This window comes from Callithrix jacchus, chromosome 7 (genome assembly GCF_049354715.1).
Source record: "Callithrix jacchus isolate 240 chromosome 7, calJac240_pri, whole genome shotgun sequence".
NCBI classification, from domain to species: Eukaryota; Metazoa; Chordata; class Mammalia; order Primates; family Cebidae; genus Callithrix; species Callithrix jacchus.
Window position 1 is genome coordinate 56129617 of NC_133508.1, and position 17224 is coordinate 56146840.

Here is a 17224-nt window from a genome sequence, read left to right on the forward strand (position 1 = left end):
ATTACCACCATACCTGGCTAATTTTTTTAATTTTTTTATTTTTTAGTAGAGATGGAATTTCATCATGTTGGCCAGGCTGGTCTCAAACTTCTAACCTCAAGTGATCTGCCTGCTTCGGGCCTCCCAAAATGCTGGGATTGCAGGCATGAGCCCCCATGCCTGGCCTAAAAGCAAAATTTTAAATAATTAGGAATCAGTAAATGAGTCTTGGGATAATTCTGATGATGCTTTTTAAAAGTATAGCAATATATGGGCCAGGTACAGTAGCTCATGCCTGTAATCCCAGCACTTTAGGAGGCTGAGGAAGGAGGATCACTTGAGCACAGGTGTTTGAGGCTGCAGTGAGCTATGACTGTGCCACTGCTCTCCAGTCTAGGTAACAGAGACGCTGCCTACAAATTTAAAAAAAAAAGCAATTTATAAAAGCAGTGAAAATACAATTCTGAAATTTTCAAGTTGAAAAATGCCTTACAGACCACGTAACTTGTACCCGCACATAAATAATGAAACTAGTTCAGATTAGGTAGCTTACATTAAAGTTTCTAACACTTCAGTTAGGAGTTGAGTATTTTTCCATCAGACATTGTTCCAGAAAATATTTCAGTCATCTTTATAAATACATGATATTCAAGATCCATTAGTTAAGCTCTTATCAAAACATCTCATGTACCCCATAAGTATAAATACCTACTACATACCCACAAAAATTTTAAATAATTTTAAAAGATCCATTAGTTGAAAAAACAAGTAACCACTTTAAATAGCATCATCTCATTTAAGAAAACATTGTATACAAGAACCAACTAGACTACCAGTGGCCATATATGTAATTAATGAATACTAAAACAAATTGGTTTCGGTGTTATTTCTTTTTGAAGTCTCACTCTGTTGAGGGTCTCACTCTGTTGCCCAGGCTGGAGTGCAGTGGCATGTTCATAGATCACTGCAGCCTCGACCTCCCAGGCTCACGTGATCCTCCCACTTCAGCCTCCTGAGTAGCTGGGGCCACAGGCATATGCCCAGCTAATTTTGTTTTTAATTTTTGTAGAGACAGGGTCTTGCTATGTTGCCCAGGCTGGTCTGGAACTCCTGGGCTCAAAGAAATCCTCTGCCATGGCCTCCCAAATGCTGGGATTATAGGATGAACCATCACGCCCAGCCAAATCTGTTTTTAAGTGAAACATCATAGGAGGCCCCAAAGTTAACCAAATTAATTAAGACAGGAGAAGAGGTAAGTCAAGGAATACACAAAAGCAAGGAATGACAAGAAAGCAAGTAGATCCGAGAATTGAGAGAGGAAATACGCAGTCTCAGCAGCCATTGGTGGAGACTGAGCACAGCTGCTCAGAACCAAATGCTGCTTTAAGATTAAGGAAGGTTGAGAACTAGGAAAAGATTTAAATTGGACTGTGGCATTAGCATTAACTATTTTAAGCACTTGGCCAGGCGCAGTGGCTCATGCCTGTAACGCCAGCACATTGGGAGGCCGAGGCCAGTGGATCACTTGAGGCCAGGAGTTTGAGACCAGCCTGGCCAATACAGTGAAACCCCATCTCTACTAAAAATACAAACAATTATCTGAGTGTGGTGGCACGAGCATGTAGTCCCAGCTGCTTGTGAGGTGGAGCTTGCAGTGAGCCGAGCTTATGCCACTGCACTCCAGCCTGGGCAACAGAGTAAGACTGTCTCCAACAACAACAACAAAAAGCACCTGTTTTGAGGTAACTTTGATTACAGCTGAAATACAGGGAATGTTACGAAAGGACAAATAACTTCCCTCCCATTAGCTTCTTTCAGATTCTGGCACACTGGTAAATATAAACTAGAATCTTGCAGGCTAAGTGGGCTGGGCAAGCAGAGCAGGCAAACAAGAGTGGTGTATCATACAGCTTGCACATATTCATGTAAGACAGAATTCCAGCCAGGCTTTCTCAAAACTAGGGCAGAATTTTTCTAACTTGTACTTACTCCCTTCTCTCAGGTTATGTTAAACAAAATATGCCTTGGGTCAAGATGATAGATGCCTGTTTTTTCTGGAGATTCTTAGACATTCATTCACTCAATATCATATTGACAGTTCACTAAATGGTGTCATTTCTTCTTCTCTGCCATCATCTACCACCAGCATATGACCACAGAAAGGTAAAAAATTTTAGATAACCTGACCAACCCATATGATTAAGCTGACATGTTTTCCCTTACTAAAATAAAATATACTTACTCCATTACTTTACTGCTTTTATCCCCTCTAATGTGAAAGTAGCCTCAAAGTGATCTTCTAAGACGCAAAAGAGGACTTAAATCAGTGTTATTTGCCATTTGCTTTATTCAGACATTCGAGGGTACCTCTTTCACCACAGGGCTAGAGATGGTCTACTCTGTACACACATTTCACAATAAAGAAAAATTCCTACATTCCCCAACTCCATGACCAAGGGAAAACTTTTAGGGTTTCTTTACTTTGTAGCGAGACACAGTGGCCTGGTCAGTTGGCAGTGAGTGCTACACCCACAGTATGCCAGCTTCCCACCCCTACCCTTTTTCTTCTTTTTTAAAGCTTCAAAGGTTAGATCAATAAGACTTAAAATTTCCTCATTTGAAGAGAAATATGATGACCCACATGTTAATTTATATTAAAAACTAAAAATAAATCATGGGGTTCTTCAACAAGGACATCTTTCTTTAACTAGGTTATGATTAGACCACCTGTGGGTGAAATGAGAGATTCTCTCTTCTCCCTAGAAATGTCTTCGAGGCTCAGACAATTCAGTAGTTTTTCAAAGGCCCCAACTCACACATCTAAGGTGAAAAGTATAAGCAATGGGCAACAAACAAGACGCGAGTATGCACTTGGCTTCTGATGAACTAAAACAAAGATTTAGTGGCCCAACCTAATGAATGACAGCATGAAACTAGAGGTGTAGTTAAAGTAAGTTTTGACATCACAGATAGATCCCTTAACCCTAAGTTACTTTGGAGGGAATCCAGGAGACTGGATCAGTCCTCAAGCCTTAAGGATGGATTTTATTTCTTCCCAGTGCAAAACAGCAAATGCACCTAGAAGGAGGAGTTGGCAAGGAGAGTTCCCCTCTTACTTTGCAGCAAGAGATGGAAAAAGAAAGATTTCTAGATAAAATTGGGAAACACAAAAGGCAAAGTAAAATCAATTTAAACAAAAGTCAGTTGGAACTCTTATTTTAAAAAACATACACAGAACATTCATGGATGGGCAAAGAAGGAAACAATGCAGAGGCCTTTGGACTTGAGGGGAAAGCCCATCAGGATTCTTTGAGATTCTCAGCTGAGAGTGAGTTCTGTCTCATTTAACATAGGATTCTGCATCATGTGTACCCCAAAAGGAGATCTACATGAAGGTCATCTTCTTCCCCACAGCTCTTAGCTGAGCTGAGCAGTGACACACACACCCCACCAATCCGCCAAACTGCAGCAGTAGCTTCTTATCTGACCCACACTATGGCTCTTCACTTTTGAGGACAGTCTTTGGTCTTTACCGCCAGGCCCGATTCAGGAGCTTCACCTGTGCCAGTCTCTTAGTGATCATGGTGGCAAAAACCAGGCCAAACAGGACGCTGCTGATTAACACGTAGTCATAGTCATCCTTCAGAACGTCAAACTGCTTGGATGGGTAGACTCGAGTTTGGTAAATATCCAAACCATAGGCCACGACCTGGAAGGCAGATGGAATAATTACGGAAGAAACAACCAATGGTCCACCTCAAACTCGGCTAAGAAAGGAAATGGGACGCCCAAGGGTGGAACAGGGCAGCTGTTGGCTCTACTCACCAAACAAGTGGACTCCAGGCCCGAGGGAGCTGTGTAGATACCTCGCATTCGAGAAACTGTCTGGTTATAGTTGATGAATCGCTCTGCATGTATCTGTACATCTGGAGAATACGGGATTAGGTTCTCCTCTCTGCAAAACACCAGCCGGGACAGGCAGTCTGAGCCCTGCTGTAAAGGGATCTCTTGGCTGCCCTTCTGGAGTCCTGGGAGGTTTCCAGGCTACATATCTAGCCTCAAATCTAGGAGGTCTGCTTACATTAGGTAGTTAAAAATTTAGCAGGTGAATGCTAGGAAGGACTACAAGAAAGGAGGCTCTCTGGAGAGTGAGACTGAGATCTAGATTCCTACCTTGTTCTAAATCTAAAAAGAACATACAGGTGACTGGCATTTCACACCACAAGAAGAAAGCTGACCATTTTACCAACGAACTGAACCACTAAGCTAATTCCTGCTCTCCACTCCAGGCTGCCTCTCAGCCCCATTTCTCTGAAACCTGGTTATCATCCTGCGTCTTTTCCCAGCTTTAATCTCCTCTCTCTCATGTACTTCTCCAAATCACACTCCTCCCCATTCCTCATGCCCTAGGTAAAGAAATTCAGGATGGAGGTAAGAAAACCCGAAGAGATGGTGGTTGTTAATATAAAAATTAATACCAACGGTGAACAAGTTACTACTGGCTTGCCCACATGATCCAGCCCCGAATTACCTCAGTGATCTCATTTCCAGTGTTGCCCTCCACGAACTCACCAGACATAATCTCAGGATTTGCACTGCCTGTTCCCTCTGCCTACAAAGTTCTTCCTCAGACATCCACACAGCTAGCTCCTTCAGGCTTTCACTCAAAACACACCTTTTCAAAGGGGCTTTCCCAGACCACCTCTCAAATTTCACCACGCATATCCCCGTCCCCACTTCCTAGCTCATTCCTGTTTTACTCTCCTCAGCATTTGAGTACCCAACACAGTATCTATTTTACTTGTTTATCTTATTTATTTATTGTCCATTTCCCAGCAGACTGTATGCTCTGTGAGAGCAGATGACTTTTTCAGGCTTGCCCCCTGCTACATCCCCAGGCTAGCGCAGCATGGGGCCACGTGGAGACGGAGAAGCAAGCTTAATCAGTGAGGTTAAATTCTGTAAGGTACAGCCTTCAGCACCACCCACGAAGGTCTCACCTGCTTTGTTCTGTTGGGATCTCGGGGCGGCGAGGATCCAGCAAAGCCTTAGGAAGGGAAAGAATTGCTCCGGAAGGCAGTCCAACTGCACAGGAAGAAGTGAATGTTCACACCGGTCCAGTGTCCAGCGAGGGCCAGTTACAAAAATGTCATTTTTGCAGATATGTAAACAAGAGTTTAAAACAAAGAAATGGGTCAATGAGGCTCCCTTAAACAGCCAAAAACAATAATCCAATAATATACATGGGTCTGAATGAAGGTTCTCACTTTTGAAGACACTGGTTTCTTAACATTCTGAGACCAGAAAACAAAGTTCTAGAATCAAGATATGGGTAATGATGAAAGAGAAAAATGTAAAAGGATTCCCTCATCCCTCTCTCCCCTCCCTCCAATACCTCCCCAGCAGGGAGTCTCCTTCTCATTGAACAAACGCAGCTGTATATGCAGCTGCAGTACAATGGCCAGGGAAGACTGCAGGACCAGGCATGATTGATCATAGCACCAGTTTCAGTAATGGAGATTAAAGCCGATAAACTGCCAACAGGGCTGGCTTCCTCACTTTAAGAATACAATAGTATTCTTAAATACCAAGTGCCCATCAGATCTGAGAGTCCCAAACATCTCTGGTAAAATCACCTAAACACATGAGCCTGTTAAGCAATCACTAAGTCCTAAGTCCTGGACTTAGGTTACATAAGGATGAGATTCTAGGGCTGGCGCAGTGGCTCACACCTGTAATCCCAGCACTTTGGGAGGCAAGTTTGAGACCAGCCTGGCCAATGTCACAAAAGCCCATCTCTACTAAAAATACAAAAATTAGCTGGGCATGGTGACGTGCACCTATAATCCCAGCTACTCAGGAGGCTGAGGCAAGAGGATTGCTTGAACCCAGGAGGCAGAGGTTGCAGTGAGCAAAGATCATGCCACTGCACCTGGGTGACAGAGTAAGACCCCATCTCAAAAAAAAAAAAGGATGAGATTCTAAACCCTGCCAATTTCTGCAACCTGTCAGCACAGGCTAGCTATGTTCAGAATGCTATCAGGAACTGACATTTTTAGCTAGGTGAAAATGCCAAATAAAGAGGTGGTATATCAGAAATGAGGACTGAAGACCAGGCACAATGGCTCATACCTGTAATCCCAACACTCCAGGAGGCCAAGGCAGGAGGATCACCTAAGCCCAGGAGTTCTAGACCAGCCTGGGCAACATGGCAAAACCCCATCTCTGCAAAAAAATTTTTAATTAGCCAGGTGAGCTCAGGAGGTTAAGGCTGCCGTGACCCATGATCACACCACTGTACTTCAACCTGGGTGACAGAGTGAGACCCTGTCTCAAAAAAAGAAAAAGATGACTGAGAGAGAAGTGGTCACCTTTATAGATGACAAAGATGAACTAAGGAACTTTTTCTACTGACAAATAGCCCGCCTCACCACCTTTCCCTTACAGGTGGTTCAACGGGGCTCTGCCAGCAATGTGTCCCTTGCTTTGTCCTTCAGTGTGGTTGCCCAAGGGAACCCAGCCATCCAGAGGCTCTCCAGGCACTCACTCAGCAGGTGTCGGCTGGTAATGCCCCGCTCGGTGATGGTGGCCTCCATGGCACTGATGGAAGATGGGAAGATATAGGACTGCTGGAGGACCTGGGGCAGCTGGGGGCGGTCCAGGGAGCTGAAGGCGGTGGCGTTGTATTGCTCGGTGCCCTCATAGAGCTCCAGTGCGGTAAACTCGTTGCGCCGAGCCTTGGTGTTCCAGTACTGGTACTGCAGGGACAGGAGGAGGCAGCTCAGGGCTTAGCAGCTGCTTCAGCTAGAAAGGGAAATTGCACTGGAAGGCACCTTTCCAGTTAGCTACAGATCCAGGAAGGAAAACTATCAACTAGCACCCCAGTATCATTCCTTACTACCAAGTTTACTAACTTTCAAAGTATTTTCATCTAGGCTATCCAAAGTTCACCATAAAACAAAAGAAATTCTCAAGATTCTTAGAAGTCATAATAGTCACTAACCTTTGAGTCCTTACTAGGTACCAGGCATTGTTCTCAGCTAGACTGAAGGTGACTTTTCCCTATTTTACCAATGATGCAACACAGAGAGCACACCTAAGTAGTTTGAGGTTGTACAGTCAGGAAATGGAGGCAGGATCAGACCCAGGCAGTCTGATTCCTGAGCCTAGTGCCCTAACCAGCACGCTTCGCTGCCATCCAGGGAATCAGATCCTATAAAACCAAAGCAGCAACCGGGTTTCTGGAAAGGACTTAGGAAGCAAAGAGACCTCTGGAGCTACCCTGCGTCCCTAATAGTAACTGCTTACCACCACCCAGTTCTCAGAATGCACAATATGAACAGGGCCCTTGGCTTTCTTCTGCACAGAGGAGTGGATGATGCGCCCAGTGACGCCATCAATGAGGAAGATGCCTATAAAGGTGCGCTCATGGTGCGTGTCTGTGCTCTCCGTCACCACAGCCAGCAGGTTGGGATTCAGGCTCTGTAGAGAGAGAAAACAGCTCTTTTGGAACCACAACGACCATCACATACTCCATTCCTGTGCTGTGAGGCCAGCCTGGAGCTCTCCAGCCTGGCAGAGGAATCAGGGTTTCTGGTGAGAAGAGCTTCCTGTTAGGAGTTTCTCGTCACTGCACTTGTTTTATGTGCATTGGGTACTGGGTGCCATGCCAGGCACCTTGTATTTTATCTAATCCCTTAAACAACCTTGCAGAGTAGCTATTATGGTCCGCATTTTGCAGAAAAGTCCCAAAGTAGTTAAGCAGCTTCTCAAGTCACAGATAGCAAATGATAACCCAAGATAAAATCTAGGTCTGCCCACTCATTGACCTAGCGAACTGCTGCAGTGATATTTTTCTTCTCAGGGTCACCACCAGCCTCCCCATCGTTAAATCCAGTGGCTGAGTCTTGGCCCTCATTTTACTTGACCCACTAGTACCACATGACGCAGGTGATCACTACCTTCTTGTGACATCTTCTCACCTGGCTTCCAGAACATCCCTGCCCAGCACTCCTACCTCACTGGCCTCTCCTTCTCAGTCTCTTTTGGAGGTTCTTCCACATCTCTCCGGTTTCTTCATGGTGGAACATGCCAGGCAGCTCTCCAACCTTGGGCATTTCCATCTACACTCACCTTCATGGTGATCTCAAGCCAATCTCATGACTTAAACACCATTTATGGATGTTGGCAATACGCAATGTATGTATCCAAACCAGACTCTCCTTTGAACTCTAGACTTAACTAAGAAAGTATCTCAGTATCTTTTCTCAGATGTCTCATCTGAAACACAGCCCAAACTGAACTGTTCTACCCCTCCCTAAAATCTGCTCCTCTTTCCTCCCAGCCGTGGTGATTCCATGCTTCAGTGGCTCACAGTTAAAGCCTCGAGTCATCCTTGACTCCTTTCTCTGTAACACACATATGCCCCCTCTTGGCTCTACCTTCAACAGTGCCCTGAACCTGATCCTTCCTCCCCACCTCCATGCCTCGCAGCCTACCTGGTTTCCTGCTTTCCTCCTCACCCCTCTACAGTCTAATCTAGGTCAAATGAGCCTGTGAAATCTCAGTCACTGATGTCACTTCTGCTCAGAACTTCCCAGTCGCTCTTCACTGTACTCCAAAGTGAAGGCCGGGGTGGTAGCCTATGATCTGGCCCTGTTGCCCTATGCCCTCTGCAGGCCCGACATGCCTCCTCACTCACCATCTTCTAGTCACCTGGTCTTGCTTGCTATTTGTCACGCACACCAGGAGTGCTCTGGCTTTTCTCTCTGAAAGGCTCTCCCCCAGCTATCCATATGACTCACTTCCTCACTCAAGTCCAATGTAAGTATCCAAACCAGACTCTCCTTTGAACTCCGGACTCTGTGCCACCTTCTCACTAAGCCTCTTAGCCACCCGATTTACAGTGTATCCGTGTATCCCCTTTCCCTCTTCCCGGCTTTATTTTTCTCTATAAAACTGGTCACTTTCTAATACACCATATAATTTACCTATTTATTTTCTGTGTTATTAGCCTCACTCAACTATGATGAAAACCTTACCAGTCAAGTTTTGTCTATTTTGCCCATTTTATAATATCTAAAAGAGTACCTGCACCCAGGTAGCACTCAAAAAATACTTCCTGCTTCACTTCTGTGGCATTCCTTCCAAAAACCCATAAACACAATCTACCCATGAAAAAACTATCAGACAAAGCAAAACTGAGAGACATTCTACAGAACATCTGACTAGGACTCTTAAACTATCAAGGTCACAAAAAACAAGGAAAAGACTGAAAAACTGTCACAGACCAGAGCCATCTAAAGAAACCTGATGACTAAATGCAATGTAGGATCCTGGAACAGAAAAATGGCATTGGTATAAAAAAATGTTGAAACCCAAATAAAGTGCGGAGTGTAGTTAACAGTCACGTCGCTGTTACGTAGGAAAAACTACATAACGGGTATATAGGAACTGTGTACTATCTTTGCAGCTTTTCTGCAAGTCTAAAATTATACCACAATGAAGTTTATCAAAAAAAAAAGACCCTTTAAAATTTGCATAATGAACATGAGTCCAAAAAAGCCTACTCCTAGCTAGCATTCTTTTCAGCACATGAAAACACAGGTGGTCTAGTATAGCGGTCCCCAACCTTTCTGACACCAGAGACCAGTTTCGCGGAAGACAATTTTCCCACAGCCTGGGGTGGGGGATGGTTTCGGGGATGGTTCAAGCCTATTACATTCATTGTGCACTTCATTTTTATTAGTATCACACTGTAACATAAATGAAATAATGATCCAACTCACCATCGCATAGAATCAGTGGGAGCCCTGAGCTTGTTTCCCTGCAACTAGACAGTCCCATCTTGGGGTGACGGAAGACAGTGACAGACCATTGGGTATTAGATTCTCATAAGGAGTGCGCAACCTAGATCCCTCACATGCCCAGTTCACAATAGGGTTCACACCTCTGAGAATCTAATGCCACCACTGAGCTGACAGGAAGCAGAGCCTGGGCACTCATGCAAGCAATGGGGTGTGGCTGTAAATACAGATGAAGCTTCACTCACTTGCCCACTGCTCACCTCCGGCTGTGCAGCCTGGTTCCTAACAGGCCACGGACCAATAGTGGTGGGGGATCCCTACTTCAGTAAAGGCAAAGTTATATAATGGTATATTTTACCTATGTCAAAATGTACTTTAGCATTTGTATTGTTTTAGTCCTTCTGAATGATTTTTTTTTTTTTTTTTTTTTTGAGACAGAGTGTCACTTGGTTACCCAGGCTGGAGTGCAGTGGCATGATCTCAGCTCACTGCAACTCTGCTTCCTGGGTTCAAGGGATTCTCCTGCCTCAGCCTCCCTGGTAGCTGAGACTACAGGTGTGTACCACCATGACCGGCTAATTTTTGTATGTTGAGATGGGGTTTCACCATGTTGGTCAGGCTTGTCTAGAACTCCTGACTTCAACTGATCCTCCTGCCTCAGCCTCCCAAAGTGCCAGGATTACAGGCATGAGCCACTGCGCCCGACCTCTGAACAAGTTTAAAGTGCTGCCACATGGAAGATGTCTGTCAACTAAGAATTTGATTTGCATCCATTAAAGTACAAAGTGAAAAATAAATTAAGCCGGGCGCAGTGGCTCAAGCCTGTAATCCCAGCACTTTGGGAAGCCAAGGCGGGTGGATCACGAGGTCAAGAGATCGAGACCATTCTAGTCAACATGGTGAAACCCCGTCTCTACTAAAAATCCAAAAAATTAGCTGGGCATGGTGGCGCGTGCCTGTAATCCCAGCTACTCAGTCAGGAGGCTGAGGCAGGAGAATTGCCTGAACCCAGGAGACGGAGGTTGTGGTGAGCCAAGATCACGCCATTGCACTCCAACCTGGGTAACAAGAGCGAAACTCTGTCTCAAAAAAAAAAAAAAAAATTTAATTAATTAATTGGAAGAATTTGGCTGGCCACAGTGGCTCTCACACCTGTAATCCCAACATTTTGGGAGACCAAAGTAGGAGGATTACTTGAGCCCAGGAGTTCGAGACCAATCTGGACAACATAGCAAGACCCCATCTCTAAAGAAAATAAAATAACTAGCCAGCCATGGTGACACACACCTGTTGTCTCAGCTGTTTAGGAGGCAGAGATGGGAGGACTGCTTGAGCCCAGGAGGTCAAGGCTGCAGTGAGCTGTGATCACACCACTGCATTCCAGCCTGGGCAACAGAGCAGGACCCTGTCTCAGAAAAAAAAGGATTCAAGTCAATAGCACTAATGATAATGTTAACTATGTGGCAGGCACTATTCTAATCACTTTACATGTTATCATTAATCTTCAAAACAATTTTCTGATGTTGGTGCTGTCATCCCCATTATACTGGGGAAAATTGAAGCTTAGGCAGCTTAAGGGATGAACAGCTAGTGCAATGCAGAGCCAAGTCTTAACTCAACAGTCCAACTAGAGGCTTGCACTGTGTTGCACTGGCTCATGCTTAGTGATCCAGCTTTACCATCAAGTTCTGTGATCTTGCTACTCTATTCTACGACACACCCTCCAACTCAGTCTCTGCTGTCCCAGAGGGTGGAATTAATGTGCATTCCTACTATGGTTACATTCTCTCCCACTAGTTACCTCAATCTCCCTCTCTTTAACACGAACTGAGTGTTGGATCATAGAGATGGAGTTTCTGATGACTCACCTATGGTTTAACCCCAGAATGCCATATCAGTACTACCACCAGTAAAAAGAGCTGGGCTAGGCCCAATGGTTCAAGTCTGTAATCCCAACACTTTGGGAGGCTGAGGAAAGAGAACTGATTGAGGCCAGGAGATAGAGACCAGCTGAGGCCCTGTTGATACAAAAATGAAAAATTAAAAAATATATATATTTTTTGGAGACAGGGTTTTACTATGTTGCCTAGGCTGATCTCTATCTTCTACAAAAATTAAAAATTTTAAAAATTGTTGTTGTTGTTATTGTTTGGAGACAGGGTCCCACTCTGTCACCCAGGCTGGAGTACAGTGGCACAACCGCAGCTCATTGTAGTAGCCTCGACCTCCCCAAGCTCAGATGATCCTCCTACCTCAGCCTCCTGAGTAGCTGAGACCATAGGCATGCACCACCATGCCCAGCTAATCGTATTGTTTTTATTTTTTGGAAAGACAAGGTTTTAGCCATGTTGCCCAGTGGCTGTTCTCAAACTCTTGGACTCAAGTGATCCACCCGCATCAACCTCTCAAAATGCTGGGATTACAGGCATGAACCACCATGCCCAGGCTTTTTTTAAAAATTAGCACAGCATGTGTCTGTGGTCCCAACTACTTGGGAGACTGAGGTGGAAGGATTGCTTAAGTCCAGAAGGATGAAGCTTTGATGAGCCATGACTGCATCACTGCACTCCAGCCTGGGCAACACAGCAAGACTCTGTCTCAGGAAACAAACAAAAAAGGCCAAAAAATGAGAGCTAACATCTGTTGCTTACTTACCGTATGCTAGGCACTGGGCTAGGCATGAACAGCTCATGAGATCATCACAACCAGCCTAGGAGGAGGGTATATTATCCCCATTTCACAAACAAAAATTAATGGTCAAAGGGATTAAATGACTTACACAAGGTCACATATCTACTAAGTCCTACAGCCAGACTTGAAACCCTTATTTTCCTGAGTCGAAAGCCCTTGCTGTAGGCCAGACAGCTGGCTGTATGTACCTTGTAGAGCACACTGCGGTCCCCCATCACACGGCCCTGGGAATGAACGTGCTCACTGCTGCGTTTCCCCTTCACCTTGACGATCCGCTGTACTTCTGGAGGAATGGTCAGCTCCCAGCTCAGCTCAGTGGTGAGATCCTAGGGCAGGAGCAAAAGATCCTGTAATCAGGAGGGTACACTTAGAGCTGAAACAGCTGGAGACTCATCCTGCAGTCCATTATTTGAGGTCTTTGTGCAGGAAGGAACAGAGATCAGAACTAGAAAGATGGGCAAGGAGCAGTGGCTCATGCCTGTAATCCCAGCGCTTTGGGAGGCCAAGGCGGGTGGATCACTTGAGGTCAACAGTTCAAGACCAGTTAGGCCAATGTGGTGAAAACTCATCTCTACTAAACATACAAAAAATTAGCCAGATGTGATGGCAGGCACCTATAATCCTAGCTGCTCGAGAGGCTAAGGCAGAGGCTGCAGTGAGCTGAGATCACACCACTGCACTCCAGCCTGGGTGACAGAGCAAAACTCCGTCTCAAAAAATAAAAAAGCAAACTAGAAAAATGGCAATAGAGATCTAGTTTATGAAGAAATTTCAGAACTCTCGGTTTGATTAAGATAGATACAAAAGCCAGTAGGAAAGGAGAAGAGTGCTCAATAGTATCCCGCTGTTCATCTAAGTAGGAAATATGCAAGGAAAATTTACTATTTATTACTAAAATCCAAGATCCCTGAATACTGGGGCAAGTAGTAAATGTTAAGCTAACAAGGACCTTGAAACATTTCCTATATGATTCTTTTTTTTTCTTGAGACAGAGTCTCACTCTGTTACTAGGTTGGAGTGCAGTGACGTCATGATCTTGGCTCACTGCAATCTCCGCCTCCTGGGTTCAAGCAATTCTCCTCCCTCAGCCTCCTGAGTAGCTGGGATTACAGGTGTGCACCACCACACCCAGCTAATTTTTGTAATTTTAGTAGAGATGGGGTTTCACCATGTTGGTCTCGATCTCCTGACCTCATGATCCACCCGCCTCAGCCTCCCAAAGTGCTGGGATTACAGGCATGAGCCACCGCGCCCGGCCTCCTGTATGATTCTTTACAGTCACAGGAAACCAACCAATAACATTCATGGTGAAATACGTTATTATACATCCATCATATGGAATTATGCGGAGCCCTCGGGGGTGGAGATTGGCAAGGGGCACAGGGGCCTTCTCGGGGCTGGTGCTGTTCTGTTTCCTGATGTGATTACCAGGTACACAAGTGTATTCCCTTGGTGAGGGTTCACTGACCTATGCCTCATAATTTTGTACTTTTGTCAATACTTTTCTGTAATAAAAACTGAAGTTTCAGAACAATGAGGTAGAAAACTCATTAAATGAAAAAAGCAAATTTCATTTGAGAATAAATATAGGTCAATTCCATGTGAGTAAGAAAAAAAAATGGGCCAGGCATGGTGGCTAATGCCTGTAATCCCAACACGTTCAAAGGCCGAGGCAGGAGGATCACTTGAGGTCAGGAGTTCGAGAACTGGATTTATGGAATCATAAACAAGGACAGTGCGAAGAGCCACAGGAATCTGTGACAGGGTTTCCACCTGGGGGAGACCGCTGGAAATGGGCTACAAGCATCGGTTCACATTTTGCTTGTGCACCTCTCTGTATCAATGGACTCTTTTACAATGAGAGTATACTCATGTATTGCCAGAATTTTTTAAATAATAAAAACTGTATTAATAATAAGCCTACATTGCCACAACCTTCTTTGAAAACATGAGAACTCACTAAAACATCCCCAGAAAGGAAGGTCACCAAATGAAGGCAAAGGCAGCAAATGCCCTTGTGGGCCAGGACTCGCCCACACAGCTGGCTCACTTCCCACAGACTGCTCTGCGTCCTTGTCTTCCTTTGTCATCGTTCACTCAGATGATGTCCTCAGGACTCCACATTCATGACACCCACACTCCAGTTCACTCCCTTGAATCTACAAAACTGTCTCTTTCAACATTTCCTTTTTATTAACTTGGAAGAACATTTTTTTTTCATCTACAAGGGTAAAGGATGTGTCTTCTGGGCAGACCATTTCCAGTGCCATTTATCCTAAGGTTAGCTATTAGAAATGTCACAAAAGGGGGCTGCATTTTCAAAACAAGAGCACCGCAAACTTAAATGGCATTTACCATGTGCCAGGTGCTGTTTTATGTGATTTATGTGTTGAATTCTCTCAACAACCTTATGAGACAGGTACTCATCCCATTATTCTACAGATAAGAAAACAGAAGGTCAGAGCCCAAGCTCACAAAGTTGGTGAGTGACAAACCTAGGCTTCAAATCCAGCAAACTGGATCTAAGTTCTTAAACTCTATGCCTCTCAAAAGGCCATACAGGACAGGGTGGGAGAGCTGTCTGTGAGTACACACCACAAAGTACTTCTCCAAACAGTCCTGCTAACAAGACCACGCCAGCCTCTCGTGGACTTCAGAGCTGGACTTCACAGCCAGTGTGTCTTTCAAGAAATAAAATTCAAAGCACATATTCTATCAAGAGTTGGTCAACATCATCTTCATGTAAAAGTACAACTTATTACTCAACCCACATTCCCACCTTCTATCCTCCCAAGAATGGGAAAAAATGTCCCATCTCTGCTATAGAAATAGAATGTGGAACCAGGCACAGTGGCTCAAGCCTGTAATCCCAACTCTTTGGGAGGCCGAGGTGGGCAAATCACAAGGTCAGGAGTTCGAGACCAACCTGGCCAACAAGGTGAAACCCTGCCTCTACTAAAAATACAAAAAAAATAGCTGAGTATAGTGGCAGGTGCCTGTAATCCCAGCTACTGGGGAGGCTGAGGCAAGAGAATTGCTTAAACCCAGGAGGCGGAGGTTGCAGTGAGCTGAGATCATGCCATTACACTCTAGCCTGGGCAACAGAGGGAGACGCCATCTCAAAAAAAGAAAAAGAATGTGGAATGAAAGCTCCACAAGGGCAGAGATCAGTCTACTGTTTACCACTCTGTCCACAGCACCTAGAACCAGACCTGCCATGTAGTAGCTGTTCAACAAATATAAACAAGTGATTGATTTGGTATCAGACATCAGGATTACGCTAATCTAAGTTTACAATAGAATAAGTAGCATCATTCACTTCTTAGCCAAATGCCAGGAAATACCCACATCTCACCACAAAGGGTCCCGCCAGGACACGCCTTCCCTACCTTTCGAAGCCGATATCCACATAGTCGCCCCTGCTCTGCATCCACCAAATAGAAGAAGATGGAAGGGGCAAGCTCATGCAGCTGTCGCAAGACATTCCGAGTGGCTGGAAAAGGTGTGACCTTGAAAAACCAAGATAGCCCAAGAAAAGAGTCAGGAATCTCTAAGCCCAGTGTCCCAAAACACATTACTATTTCCCCATCAAAAGAGCCTTAAAAATAAAACAGCAAATCTTAAAAGAATTATGAACGCAGTTTAGGGATTACATTCAGTTCTGTTAAGAACCAGAGTTTTCACATGCAGACACAGCAATCACTTCTCTCAGGGAGGGCCTCAGAGCCGAAACATGTGCTGGGTGCAGAGAGCACTCCATCACTGGGTCTCTGTTTGGCCACCCGGCCACAAACCCGGCTTCACTAGAATGTTCTCCATCCCCTCTGAAGACAGTACCTTGTATTCATCATCTATCAACAGCAACACCTTGGCGTAGTCTTGATCCATGACTGGGAGAAGCAAGGATTGCAAGATGGGGCGCTTCAGCACTGGGGGAGCCACCTGACTCCATTTCCCAAAAATAGGATTGAAGACGTACAGAGAACTCATTCCCAACTCCTGAAATGAGCGAACTGTCAGGCTCCACCAGCAAGAAAAGACTGTAGATCCTAGGGAAAGACCTGAAGAGCTGGGACTGCAGCTCAACAACTGTGAGGGGTTCCCTAGTCTTTGCCCTCTTAGTGAAAAATAAGTTCTTGGCTGAAGGTGAATAGTCCCCTAGGCTAATGTCACAAAGAAAAAAGTCAGACTGTCTGCCAGTTCTTTTTTGTTTGAAACAGGATCTCACTCTGTCACCGGGAAGTGCAGTGGCATGATGAAGGCTCAGTGCAACCTCTACCTCCCAGGTTCAAGCAATCCTCCCATCTCAGCCTCCCAAGTAGCTGGGACTACAGGCACAAACCACGACGCGTGGCTAATTCTGCTTTTATTTTTTGTAGAGATGGGGTTTCGCCAAATTGCCAGGCTGGTCTCAAACTCCTAGACTCAAGCAACCCACCCTCCTTGGCCTGCCCAAGTGCTGAGATTATAGGCGTGAGCCACCACGCCTAGCTGCTCTGCCAGTTCTAACCAGGAACTGATAAAAGAGTCAAGTAACAATTCAGGAACCTGGCCAGGCATGGTGGCTCACACCTGTAATCCCAGCACTTTGGGAGGCTAAGGCAGGAGGATCACCCGAGGTCAGGAGTTTGAGACCAGTCTGGCCAACATGGTGAGACCCCATCTCTACTAAACATACAAAAATTAGCTGGCGTGGTGGCACGTGCCTGTAATCCCAGCTTCTCTGGAGGCTGAGGCATGAGAATCAT

The 17224-nt window shown here is 45.1% G+C and overlaps 1 protein-coding gene across 24 annotated transcripts in view; it reads right to left on the reverse strand.

Annotated features, from left to right (window-relative positions):
- Positions 1-2308: 2308 nt before the first annotated feature.
- EMC1 (ER membrane protein complex subunit 1) overlaps positions 2309-17224 on the reverse strand; it is a 34426-nt gene continuing 19510 nt past the window's right edge. For 16 of the 24 annotated variants that reach the window (XM_078330577.1, XM_078330576.1, XM_078330574.1 and 13 more), the window contains 8 exons: positions 16314-16475; positions 15866-15985; positions 12665-12802; positions 7288-7461; positions 6527-6737; positions 4980-5064; positions 3805-3934; positions 2309-3688 (listed from right to left, as the gene is read on the reverse strand). In XM_078330577.1, the coding sequence (XP_078186703.1) occupies positions 3509-3688; positions 3805-3934; positions 4980-5064; positions 6527-6737; positions 7288-7461; positions 12665-12802; positions 15866-15985; positions 16314-16475 (1200 nt within the window). In that variant the 3' untranslated portion in view covers positions 2309-3508. The remainder of the gene's footprint in view (positions 3689-3804; positions 3935-4979; positions 5065-6526; positions 6738-7287; positions 7462-12664; positions 12803-15865; positions 15986-16313; positions 16476-17224) is intronic. The other 8 variants (XR_013519823.1, XR_013519822.1, XR_013519821.1 and 5 more) reach the window with 1 other exon arrangement.